The following is a 12,186-nucleotide window of genomic DNA, read 5'->3' as shown; positions in this document are numbered from 1 at the left end:
GGCCTTACACAGACTCTCAGTCCCGTTTCCAGCATTATTAGCCCTCCCTATGGCACAATTACCCTGCACCCCTTTTCTACACAGTTTGATGCGTGGGATGTAATGTGTGATTTCTCTGCTTGAAGACAAATAAACCCCACAACTGAGGCCATTGCCATGAGTGACCGGACGTCTACTATATGGCGGCATTACATTGCTGATTGTCCTGATATTTCTTTTTTGGAGACCAACTCAGTTCTGAGGTAAAGTTGAGCCCAAAATGTCTCCTATTTTCTCTACTTCACCTGTGAAAGTTTCCATTCTCTCCATCAGGAAGAATGTTAATGGTGCAGAGCTGAGCTGTTCCTATAATGTCACCTGCACAATCGACCGGTATCATGCACACGTCATATACTAATGTAGGAGAGACGGTGACCACACCTCCTGATGGTGCACAGCTCGGCCGGTATTATGCACACGTCATATAGTAATGTGTGAGAGACGGTGACAACACCTCCTGATGGTGCACAGCCTCGGCTAGTGTCATGAACACGTCATATTCTAAAGTAGGAGAGACGGTGACGACACCTCCTGATGGTGCACAGCCTTGGCCGGTATCATGCACGTCATATTCTAATGTAGGAGAGATGGTGACGACACCTCCTGAGGGTGCACAGCCTTGGCCGGTATCATGCACGTCATATTCTAATGTAGGAGAGACGGTGACGACAACTCCTGATGGTGCACAGCCTCGGCCGGTATCATGCACGTCATATTCTAATGTAGGAGAGACGGTGACGACAACTCCTGATGGTGCACAGCCTCGGCCGGTATCATGCACGTCATATTCTAATGTAGGAGAGACGGTGACAACACCTCCTGATGGTGCACAGCCTCGGCTAGTGTCATGAACACGTCATATTCTAAAGTAGGAGAGACGGTGACGACACCTCCTGATGGTGCACAGCCTCGGCTAGTGTCATGAACACGTCATATTCTAAAGTAGGAGAGACGGTGACAACACCTCCTGATGGTGCACAGCCTCGGCTAGTGTCATGAACACGTCATATTCTAAAGTAGGAGAGACGGTGACGACACCTCCTGATGGTGCACAGCCTTGGCCGGTATCATGCACGTCATATTCTAATGTAGGAGAGACGGTGACAACACCTCCTGATGGTGCACAGCCTCGGCTAGTGTCATGAACACGTCATATTCTAAAGTAGGAGAGACGGTGACGACACCTCCTGATGGTGCACAGCCTTGGCCGGTATCATGCACGTCATATTCTAATGTAGGAGAGACGGTGACGACACCTCCTGATGGTGCACAGTAGTGTAATGACAAAAAAAAATTTTTTATGAAACCATGTGCAATGGAGGAACTTTTATGGGTTATTTAAGAATAAGTATTGCTTTTTTTTGTTTTTTAAAAAAAGTTCCCCCTTTCATTCAAATGAAATAAGGCAAAAATTGTTTTTTCCCCCAAAAAAGGACGATAATAGTAATAACTAAGCAACTTTTATTATTCGTTTTTTAACAAATACGGTATAAAACAGTTAATTATAAGCACAATATGTACAAAAGAAATGTTTAAAAATTATTTTTTCCTATGAATTTTAGATTCAAAAATTCAATTTGTTTCGATTTCGCATATAGTTCCTCCATCAGTTTTACAGCACGTTCAGCATTTTGGTTAGATCTGGGAATGTCAATTAATGACTCCTCGACCAACCAGTGCGCCTTCAAACACTTAATTGCCTTCTTCTTCTGCCTTCGCCGTTTCTCGCTGTTGAACAGAAAACTGAAGTTTCCAAGAATTTGGCAGTTCGTTGGCATCCGCGTGAGATTGGAGAGCTTTTCAACATATGGAATACTTGGATCCCTTTTATGTTGAGAATAGGAGGGCAGATTCCTCGTCCAGATAGACCTGTTTGCCTTTACACTGTTGTTGGAATTTCTAGAAGACATTTTCTGAATGACCTGTCCAGCACTTCTTGATCGTAAAACTTGAAGCTTTGCACTGAAAATGAAAAGATAATACTAAATTACAAAATATTTTAAAATATTCCAGAATGTTCTAGATGTGAATAAAATACCACTTTTTGTTACAACTTAGAAAGATATTTTCTTTATAGATTTAAATTAAAACACGAAAAATCTTTTTTTTGAAAATTTTGAAATGAAAAAGAAGGTGAACTTTTTTGAATATTTTACAAATTTGATGATACTAATGTCATTTGTATGGAATTGTTTCACCAATGTAAGGGGTTTCATTTTTGTTTTGCAAAATTTTTAAAATAGTCATCACCCTAGTGCACAGCCTCGGCCGGTATCATGCACACGTCATATTCTAATGTAGGAGAGACGGTGACAACACCTCCTGATGGTGCACAGCCTCGGCTAGTGTCATGAACACGTCATATTCTAAAGTAGGAGAGACGGTGACGACACCTCCTGATGGTGCACAGCCTCGGCCGGTATCATACACACGTCATATTTTAATATAGGAGAGATGGTGACAACACCTCCTGATGGTGCACAGCCTTGGCCGGTACCATGCACGTCATATTCTAATGTAGGAGAGACGGTGACGACACCTCCTGATGGTGCACAGCCTCGGCTAATGTCATGAACACGTCATATTCTAAAGTAGGAGAGACGGTGATGACACCTCCTGATGGTGTACAGCCTCGACCGGTATCATACACACGTCATATTTTAATGTAGGAGAGATGGTGACAACACCTCCTAATGGTGCACAGCCTTGGCCGGTATCATGCACGTCATATTCTAATGTAGGAGAGACGGTGGCGACACCTCCTGATGGTGCACAGCCTCGGCCGGTATCATGCACACGTCATATTCTAATGTAGGAGAGATGGTGATGACACCTCCTGATGGTGCACAGCCTTGGCTAGTGTCATGAACACGTCATATTCTAAAGTAGGAGAGACGGTGACGACACCTCCTGATGGTGTACAGCCTCGTCCGATATCATACACACGTCATATTTTAATGTAGGAGAGATGGTGACAACACCTCCTGATGGTGCACAGCCTTGGCCGGTATCATGCACGTCATATTCTAATGTAGGAGAGACGGTGACGACACCTCCTGATGGTGCACAGCCTCGGCCGGTATCATGCACACGTCATATTCTAATGTAGGAGAGACTGTGACGACACCTCCTGATGGTGCACATGCACAGCCTCGGCTAGTGTCATGAACACGTCATATTCTAAAGTAGGAGAGATGGTGACGACACCTCCTGATGGTGTACAGCCTCGGCCGGTATCATACACACGTCATATTTTAATGTAGGAGAGATGGTGACAACACCTCCTGATGGTGCACAGCCTTGGCCGTTATCATGCACGTCATATTCTAATGGAGGAGAGATGGTGACGACACCTCCTGATGGTGCACAGCCTCGGCCGGTATCATGCATACGTCATATTCTAATGTAGGAGAGATGGTGACGACACCTCCTGATGGTGCACAGCCTCGGCCGGTATCATACACACATCATATACTAATGTAGGAGAGACGGTGACAACACCTCCTGATGGTGCACACCCTCGGCCGGTATCATGCACACGTCATATAGTAATGTGTGAGAGATGGTTATGACACCTCCTGATGGTGCACAGCCTCAGCCTGTATCATGTACACATCATATTCTAATGTGAGAGAGATGGTAGTGACACCTCTTGATGGTGCACACCCTCGGCCGGTGTCATCCACACGTCATATTCTAATGTAGGAGAGACTGTGACGACACCTCCTGATGGTGCATAGCCTCGGCTAGTGTCAGGAACATGTCATATTCTAATGTAGGAGAGACAGTGATGACACCTCCTGATGGTGCACAGCCTCGGCCGGTATCATGCACGTCATATTCTAATGTAGGAGAGACGGTGACGACACCTCCTGATGGTGCACAGTCTCGGCTGGTATCATGCACGTCATATTCTAATGTAGGAGAGAGGGTGACGACACCTCCTGATGGTGCACAGCCTCGGCCTCTATTATGCACACGTCATATCCTAATGTAGGAGAGACGGTAACGACACCTCCTGATGGTGTACAGCCTCGGCTGGTATCATACACATGTCATATTTTAATGTAGGAGAGAGGGTGACGACACCTCCTGATGGTGCACAGCCTCGGCCGGTATCATGCACGTCAGATTCTAATGTAGGAGAGACGGTGATGACACCTACTAATGGTGCACAGCCTCGGCCTCTATTATGCACACATCATATTCTAATTTAGTTGAGACGGTAACGACACCTCCTGATGGTGCACAGCCTCGGCTGGTATCATACACACGTCATATTTTAATGTAGGAGAGAGGGTGACGACACCTCCTGATGGTGCACAGCCTCGGCCGGTATCATGTACGTCAGATTCTAATGTAGGAGAGACGGTGATGACACCTACTAATGGTGCACAGCCTCGGCCTCTATTATGCACACATCATATTCTAATTTAGGAGAGACGGTAACGACACCTCCTGATGGTGCACAGCCTCGGCTGGTATCATACACACGTCTTTTTTTAATGTAGGAGAGAGGGTGACGACACCTCCTGATGGTGCACAGCCTTGGCCGGTATCATGCACACGCCATATACTAATGTAGGAGAGACGGTGACGACACCTCCTGATGGTATACAGCCTCGGCCAGTATCATGATAATATTTCCTTTGAAATAAATTATAACATGTAGATATTGTACAGTCCATAAACTGTACTCTTTATTGCAAAGTCCATATTTTAATCAAAGTCCATAAATTAAATGTAGCTTTTGACATCTGTGCGGTGTCAATTTGCAAACTGGACATACATTGGATTGCCTAGAATACTTATGGAATTCCTCCACACCAGCCTCATGTGCCCCTTTTTCGAACAGATGTGACATCTTTGGTCAGAAAAGCAAGAGTTTACCTTAACTCTTATAATACTGAAAGAGGCTAAATATAATGTAGCTTTGCGCTAAGGTCTAAATATAGATATTTCAAGACTGACCTGGAGAGTTGTATCAAACTGGTCCTGCTCCGCTCTGAAGATAAGATGTATTTCTGTGTAGAAAAATTCTTGAGTACATTGGTAGTAGATAGTAATCATTAGTCCATAATGAATGTCCCGGAACGTATGCTCACAGAAGTCCGCTCGCCTTTCAGTGTGTAATGTCTTCAGGTAGGGGAGTTTGATAAATTGCTGTAGTTATTATCCCACTGAGTTCAAAGTCCAGTTCCGATCTAGAGATGAGACGACCCTTTGTATGAGATTGTGTTAAAGCTGATAAATAAAATTAGAGCTGTAGTTTCCACCTCGGTATCTGTAATAGAAGCAAAAAAAACTTCAAACTTGCGGTGCCAGAATCCACCAGCGTGCCGGTCGATCAAGCTGATTCAGGCTACCCACAAAGCAAACACTGCCCTATTCTGTAGTGACGTCACCAGTTAGGAAGCTTTAAAACTAATATTATATGTGTTGGTGACAGATGCAGAGTATCTATGTTCTCGGCAACACATAACCATAATGTTCAGATAATCCCTTCAAAAAATCATAGTAATTCAAATTTACACACAGATATTTATGATCAATACCTCTCTCTAAATAGAAGAGACAACACACTGTGGTGTTTCTGCGGCCTGTTCCACACTTCCGCTTTTGACCATCAGTCAAAATCCGCCAGTTTTTGAAAAAAACGGATCAGCCATTTTTTTTGGCGGATCCGTTTTTTTCCCCATTGAGTTGCATTATCGGCGGATCTTGACGGATGGCCATCCGTTGGATCCGTTTTTTTGCGGATCCGCCAAAATGTTTGCGTCCGCCGGCATGCCTGGACGGACCCTGCAACGTTTTTTGGCTGTAGGATCCGCATTTTACAGTGCGCATGCCCGGAGAAAGGAAGTCAGCCGGGGATTTAACCCTGAAATCGTTTCTGGCGGTGGAAAAAAAATTCTCTCTCTCTCTTTCTCTCTCCTCTTCCCGGACTGCGGTTCCTTTAAAATTTTACATTCAACGGATCCGTCAAAAAAACGGTCCGGTGGCATGCGTTTGCATCAGTTACAAACAGATCCACTTTCCACCATTTTTGCGGATTTTAACTGACAAGAAAAAACGGAAGTGTGAAAGAGGTCTAACACTGCGAATCAAATCTAGCGTTTGGGCTATAGATCTTAGATATAGATTATAATATAGAATCTCTTTCTATTAAAAAGTGTCAGTTTATAAAACAAATAGTTGCCACGGAAGACCTAGCATTTCAGCTAACAATCATGCATGTGAAACATAAAAAGGAGCAACAATTAGAAGACCTGCAGGACCTGATATAGTGTCCTTGTACAGTTCACTGGTGGATAAGGGACATCCTTGTACTCCTGGTGTCTGCTGTAGGGATCCTGCATCCAGAAGCAATTAGAAATGAGCGTGGTACAGCAAGATGTTGAGAGTCAGTTTGCTGATATAGCGTCCTTGTTAGGGTACGTGCACACGCTGCGGATTCCGCTGCGTTTCCGCAGCGGTTTTGGCCGCTGCGGACACGCAGCAGTTTTAGCTGCGGTGTACAGTACCATTCTAATGAATGGGAAATAAAAACCGCTGTGCCGACGCTGCGGAAAAATCCGCGCGGATTTGCTGCGGTTTTGAATCCGCAGAAAGAATTGCATGTCAATTCTTTCTGCGGAAACCGCTGCGGGTTCCTATCTCTACCATTGTGGAGATAGTGAATCCGCAGGACCAAACCGCAGGCAAAACCGCAGATAATCCGCAGGTCTTTGGACCTGCGGATTATCTGCGGTTTTTGCAAAATCCGTGCGGATTAATCCGCAGCGGAATCCGCAGCGTGTGCACGTACCCTTATAGTTCACCAATCTCTTTCTATTAAAAAGTGGCAGTTTAGAATGTTACAAATAGTTGTCCCTGCAGACCTAGCATTTCAGCTAGCAATCAGGCATGTGAAACACAAGAAGTAACAAGAAGACCTGCCTGATATAGCCTCCTTGGAGTAGTTCACTGGAGGTTGGGAGTTATCCCTGTACCTCTGAATGCTAATGCGTGTACTGGTGTCCAGTGTAAGGATCTTATTTCCAGAAGCAATTAGAAATTGACGTGTTGCTGCAAGACGCTGTAAGTCCTCTGGTAAGGCGAAATGCACTCGGCCAAATGTTAAGCTATGTGGCATGCGAAAACCATTACAGCATGCTGCAATTGCATCCATTAATCGAATTACACACACCCATATACTGTAAGTCTATAGGTGCATGTGAGACATTGCACTGCACTTGGATATCACCCAAGTGCAGTGCGATTCCCACAGATGCTGGTAACAGAGGATCAGATAACAGAGCACTGTTACTCGGCTCATGGTTGCAGCATAGCTTTAGCCGAGTGTCATTAGCAAATCAGATCCGATGCCTAGCCAGTGATATTATTCACAGGAGCTCTGTATATAGTGTCAGGGTATAGGTAATACAGTGATCACCAGTGATATTATACACATTCGCTCTGTATATAGTGTCAGTGTAAAGGTAATACAGTGATCATCGGTGACATTATACACAGGACCTCTGTATATAGCATATAGTGTACAGGTAAAACAGTTATCAGTGACATTATATACAAGAGTTCTGTAAACAGTATAGAGTGTGCGTGTACATGTAATACACTGACTCACCAGTGACGTTTGTAGTTGAAGTCCTTCAACTTCGCTTTTCTTCTTCAACCAGCACAGACCGCCATCACTTCTTCCAGCCAGGGCTCGTCTCTGCAAAAAATAACACACAGTCATCAATATCTGATCGCTTCCAGAGCACTTCCCCACTTTTTCCCTAACTTCTACACTACGTCAGATGAAGAAGAAAAGCGACATAGTGCTGCCCTGCACAGTAACAGGACCTCCCTTTTGTTTCCTAAAAAGTAAATTATATTACGGTAGTAATAATGTCCCTAATTGAACCCTAAAGAAATTATGTTCCCCACTTGTCACCCTAAACTAGTATAGCATGTTTCTCATTCTGGCCCTCGAACAGTATTTAAGTCCCTCATCCAGCCTGGCCCCCTATATTTTATAATATGCCTCAGCCTGGCCCCCTATGTCCTTTGTACAGCTTGGCCCCCAGATATCCATCAAAGCTCCCAGCTATACATACTGGCCCTCATATGTCCCTTGTCCTGCCCCACCATATATCTCTCCTGGACCCCATATATCCTTCCTGGTCCCTTGTCATGGCTCCCCCATATATCCATCCTGCCACCCTATTGTGCCCCCCATATATCCATCCTGGCCCCCTCCCCATATATCCATCCTGCCCCCCATATATGCATCCTGGCTCCCAATATATCTATCCTGGTCCCTTGTCCTGCCACCTTTATATATCCATCCTGGCCCCCCATATGTATCCATCCTGGTCCTTGTCCTGTCCCCCACACATATCCATCCTGGTCCCCATAAGTATCCATCTGGCCCCTTGTCCTGCCCCCCATATCTCCATCCTGGCCCCCATATGTATCCATCTGGTCTCTTGTCCTGCCCCCCCATAGCTCCATACTGGCCCCCCATATGTATCCATTTGGCCCATTGTCCTGCCTGCCCACCCCATATCTCCATCCTGGCCCCCCATATGTATCCAATGTATCCATCCGGTCCCTTGTCCTGCCCCCCCATATCTCCATCCTGGCCCCCCCCATATGTGTATCCATCCTGGCCCCTTGTCCTGCCCTTGGCCCCCATGTGTATCCATCCGGGCCTCTTGTCCTGCCACTGGTCCCCTCGTATGTGTATCCATCCTGGCCCCTCGTATGTGTAACTGGCCCCTTGTCCTGCCCTTGGCCCCCATGTGTATCCATCCGGGCCTCGTCTTGTCCCTGGTCCCCTCGTATGTGTATCCATCCTGTGTGCGCCCGTCGCATGCGGCGTATGATACTGACGTCAAATGTCAGTCACGACGGGAGCACACTAGCCAATATCCATCTGGACGCGCGCCGCAGTGGTTCAGGTAATGAACATTGCGTGCACTTGCACCTGCACATACGAAGCCTACACTTTTAAAGGGCCCATGCCCCAAAAAATGCAGACTTTGTTTTTCTTTTTCTCCTCCTCTCCTTCCCACAGCCAAGGTCCCACCTGGGATTTCCCCGATACCCCACCAGGCCAGTCTGACCCTGACTCACAGCATCTTGCTGCAGTGCACCCATTTCTAAATACTTCTGGATACAAGATCCCTACAGCAGACACAGTACACAGAGGTACACAGACAACCCCCATCCTCCAGTGAACTATAACAAGGACACTACCAGGAAACTTAAGATCTTCTTTTTGCTACTCCTCTTACACATGCATGTTACATGTAACACTTGCATGATTGTTAGCTGAAATGCTTGGTCTGCGGTGTTAACTATTTTTAGCACTGCAAACTGACTTTTTTTTAACAGAGATTAACCCCTTCACGACCTTTGACGCCACGTAGACGTCATGAAAAGTCATGCCAGAACGACCCATGACGCCTATGTGGCGTCATGACTTTAAAGCCCCCCTGCGGGTCGGGTGACCTAGGTAACTGAAAGGTCACCCGACCCGCAGATACAGGGGGCTTTGCTCTTCACCACAGGGGCGTGGCTTTGCCCCCACGTGGCTACGATCGCTCTGATTGGCTGTTAAAAGTGAAACAGCCAATCAGAGCAATAGTAATATTTCATCAATGAAAATTGATGAAATATTACAATCCAGCCATGGCCGATGCTGCAGTAGCATCGGACATGGCTGGAGACCGTGATCCGACCCCCCCCACGGTTCACGGGGCCGATCGGCCCCCGATACCGACTGACGGCGGCAATGTGCCGCCGCCGTCATCATCGGCTCCCCTCCCCCTTCTCTGTGCTCCCCCCACCTTCTGACCCCCCCGGTAGCTCCGATGTCCCCCTCCACCTCCCGGTGTCCCACGGTACCGGACCATGGGCGCCGCCATCTTGAAAATGGCGGGCGCATGCGCAGTCCGCCCGCCGGCTGCAATTTCCCTTCATTCTATTATGATTACTGTGATAAACTCTCACAGTGATCAAAATAGAATGAAAAGAAAATAAACCCCCCGTTTATCACCCCCATAGGCAGGATCAACTAATAAAATAAAGAAATTATTTTTATTTTTATTTTTCCATTAGGGTTAGGGTTAGGGTTGGAAAGAGGGTTAGGGTTGGAAAGAGGGTTAGGGTTAGGGTTGGAAAGAGGGTTAGGGTTGGAAAGAGGGTTAGGGTTAGGGTTGGAAATAAGGTTAGGGTTGGAAAGAGGGTTAGGGTTGGAAATAGGGTTAGGGTTGGAATTAGGGTTAGGGTTGGAATTAGGGTTAGGGATGGAATTAGGGTTAGAGTGGAATTAGGGTTAGGGTTAGAACTAGGGTTAGGGTTGGAATTAGGGTTACGGATAGGGTTAGGGGTGTGTTGGGGTTAGGGTTATGGTTAGGGTTGGGATTAGGGTTAGGGATGTGTTGGGGTTAGGGTTGTGGTTAGGGGTGTGTTGGGGTTAGGGTTGGAGTTAGAATTATGGGGTTTCCACTGTTTAGGCACATCAGGGGGTCTCTAAACGCGATATGGTGCAACCATAGATACCAGCCAATTTTGCCTTCAAAAAGTCAAACGGTGCTCCCTCCTTTCCAAGCCCCGACGTGTGCCCAAACAGTGGTTTACCCCAACATATGGGGTATCAGCGTACTCAGGAAAAATTGCACAACAACTTTGTTGGTCTAATTTCTCCTGTTACCCTTGGGAAAATAAAAAATTGAGGGCTTTATTTTCACGTCTCTGCGTTATAAATGTCTGTGAAGCACATGGGGGTTCCAAGTGCTCACCAGACATCTAGATAAGTTCCCTGGAAGGTCTAGTTTCCAAAATGGGGTCACTTGTGGGGTTTCTACTGTTTAGGCACATCAGGGGCTCTGCAAATGTAACGACGACTGCAGACCTTTCCATCAAAGTCTGCATTTCAAAATGACACTACTTCCATTCTCAGCCCTTACGTGCGCCCAAACAACGATTTCTCCCCACGTATGGGGTATCAGCGTACTCAGGACAAACTGGACAACAACTTTTGGGGTCCAGTTTCTCCTATTACCCTTGGGAAAATAAAAATTTGCGAGCTAAAAAATGATTTTTTGAGGAAAAAAAATGATTTTTTATTTTCACGGCTCTGCGTTATAAACTTCTGTGAAGCACTTGAGGGTTCAAGGTCCTCGCCATACATCTATATAAGTTCCTTGGGGGGGTCTAGTTTCCAAAATGGGGTCACTTGTGGGGGTTTCCACAGTTTGGGTACATCAGGGGCTCTGCAAATGTAACATGACCCCCGCAGACCATTCCATCAAAGTCAGCATTTCATAATGCCACTACTTCCCTTCCGAGCCACGACGTGTGCCCAAACAGTGGTCCCCACCCACATATGGGGTATCAGCGTACTCAGGACAAACTGGACAACAACTTTTGGGGTCCAGTTTCTCCTATTACCCTTGGGAAAATAAAAATTTGCGAGCTAAAAAATGATTTTTTGAGGAAAAAAAATGATTTTTTATTTTCACGGCTCTGCGTTATAAACTTCTGTGAAGCACTTGAGGGTTCAAGGTCCTCGCCATACATCTATATAAGTTCCTTGGGGGGTCTAGTTTCCAAAATGGGGTCACTTGTGGGGGTTTCCACAGTTTGGGTACATCAGGGGCTCTGCAAATGTAACATGACCCCCGCAGACCATTCCATCAAAGTCAGCATTTCATAATGCCACTACTTCCCTTCCGAGCCACGACGTGTGCCCAAACAGTGGTCCCCACCCACATATGGGGTATCAGCGTACTCAGGACAAACTGGACAACAACTTTTGGGGTCCAGTTTCTCCTATTACCCTTGGGAAAATAAAAATTTGTGAGCTAAAAAATGATTTTTTGAGGAAAAAAAATGATTTTTTATTTTCACGGCTCTGCGTTATAAACTTCTGTGAAGCACTTGAGGGTTCAAGGTCCTCGCCATACATCTATATAAGTTCCTTGGGGGGGTCTAGTTTCCAAAATGGGGTCACTTGTGGGGGTTTCCACAGTTTGGGTACATCAGGGGCTCTGCAAATGTAACATGACCCCCGCAGACCATTCCATCAAAGTCAGCATTTCATAATGCCACTACTTCCCTTCCGAGCCACAACGTGTGCCCAAACAGTGGTCC

The 12,186-nt window shown here is 46.1% G+C and overlaps 1 protein-coding gene across 1 annotated transcript in view; it reads right to left on the bottom strand.

The window, feature by feature from the left end:
* Positions 1-12,186, bottom strand: part of LOC141051187 (uncharacterized) — a 180,816-nt gene that overhangs the window by 121,400 nt on the left and 47,230 nt on the right. The window contains 1 exon segment of the mRNA XM_073548051.1: positions 5,011-5,063. Coding sequence (XP_073404152.1) covers positions 5,011-5,063 — 53 coding nt within the window.

Source organism: Dendrobates tinctorius, unplaced genomic scaffold, assembly GCF_039654945.1.
Source record: "Dendrobates tinctorius isolate UK_male_01 unplaced genomic scaffold, ASM3965494v1 ptg000155l, whole genome shotgun sequence".
NCBI classification, from domain to species: Eukaryota; Metazoa; Chordata; class Amphibia; order Anura; family Dendrobatidae; genus Dendrobates; species Dendrobates tinctorius.
The sequence above is the reverse complement of the archived record's forward strand: the minus strand, read 5'-3'. Positions and strand labels throughout refer to the sequence as shown.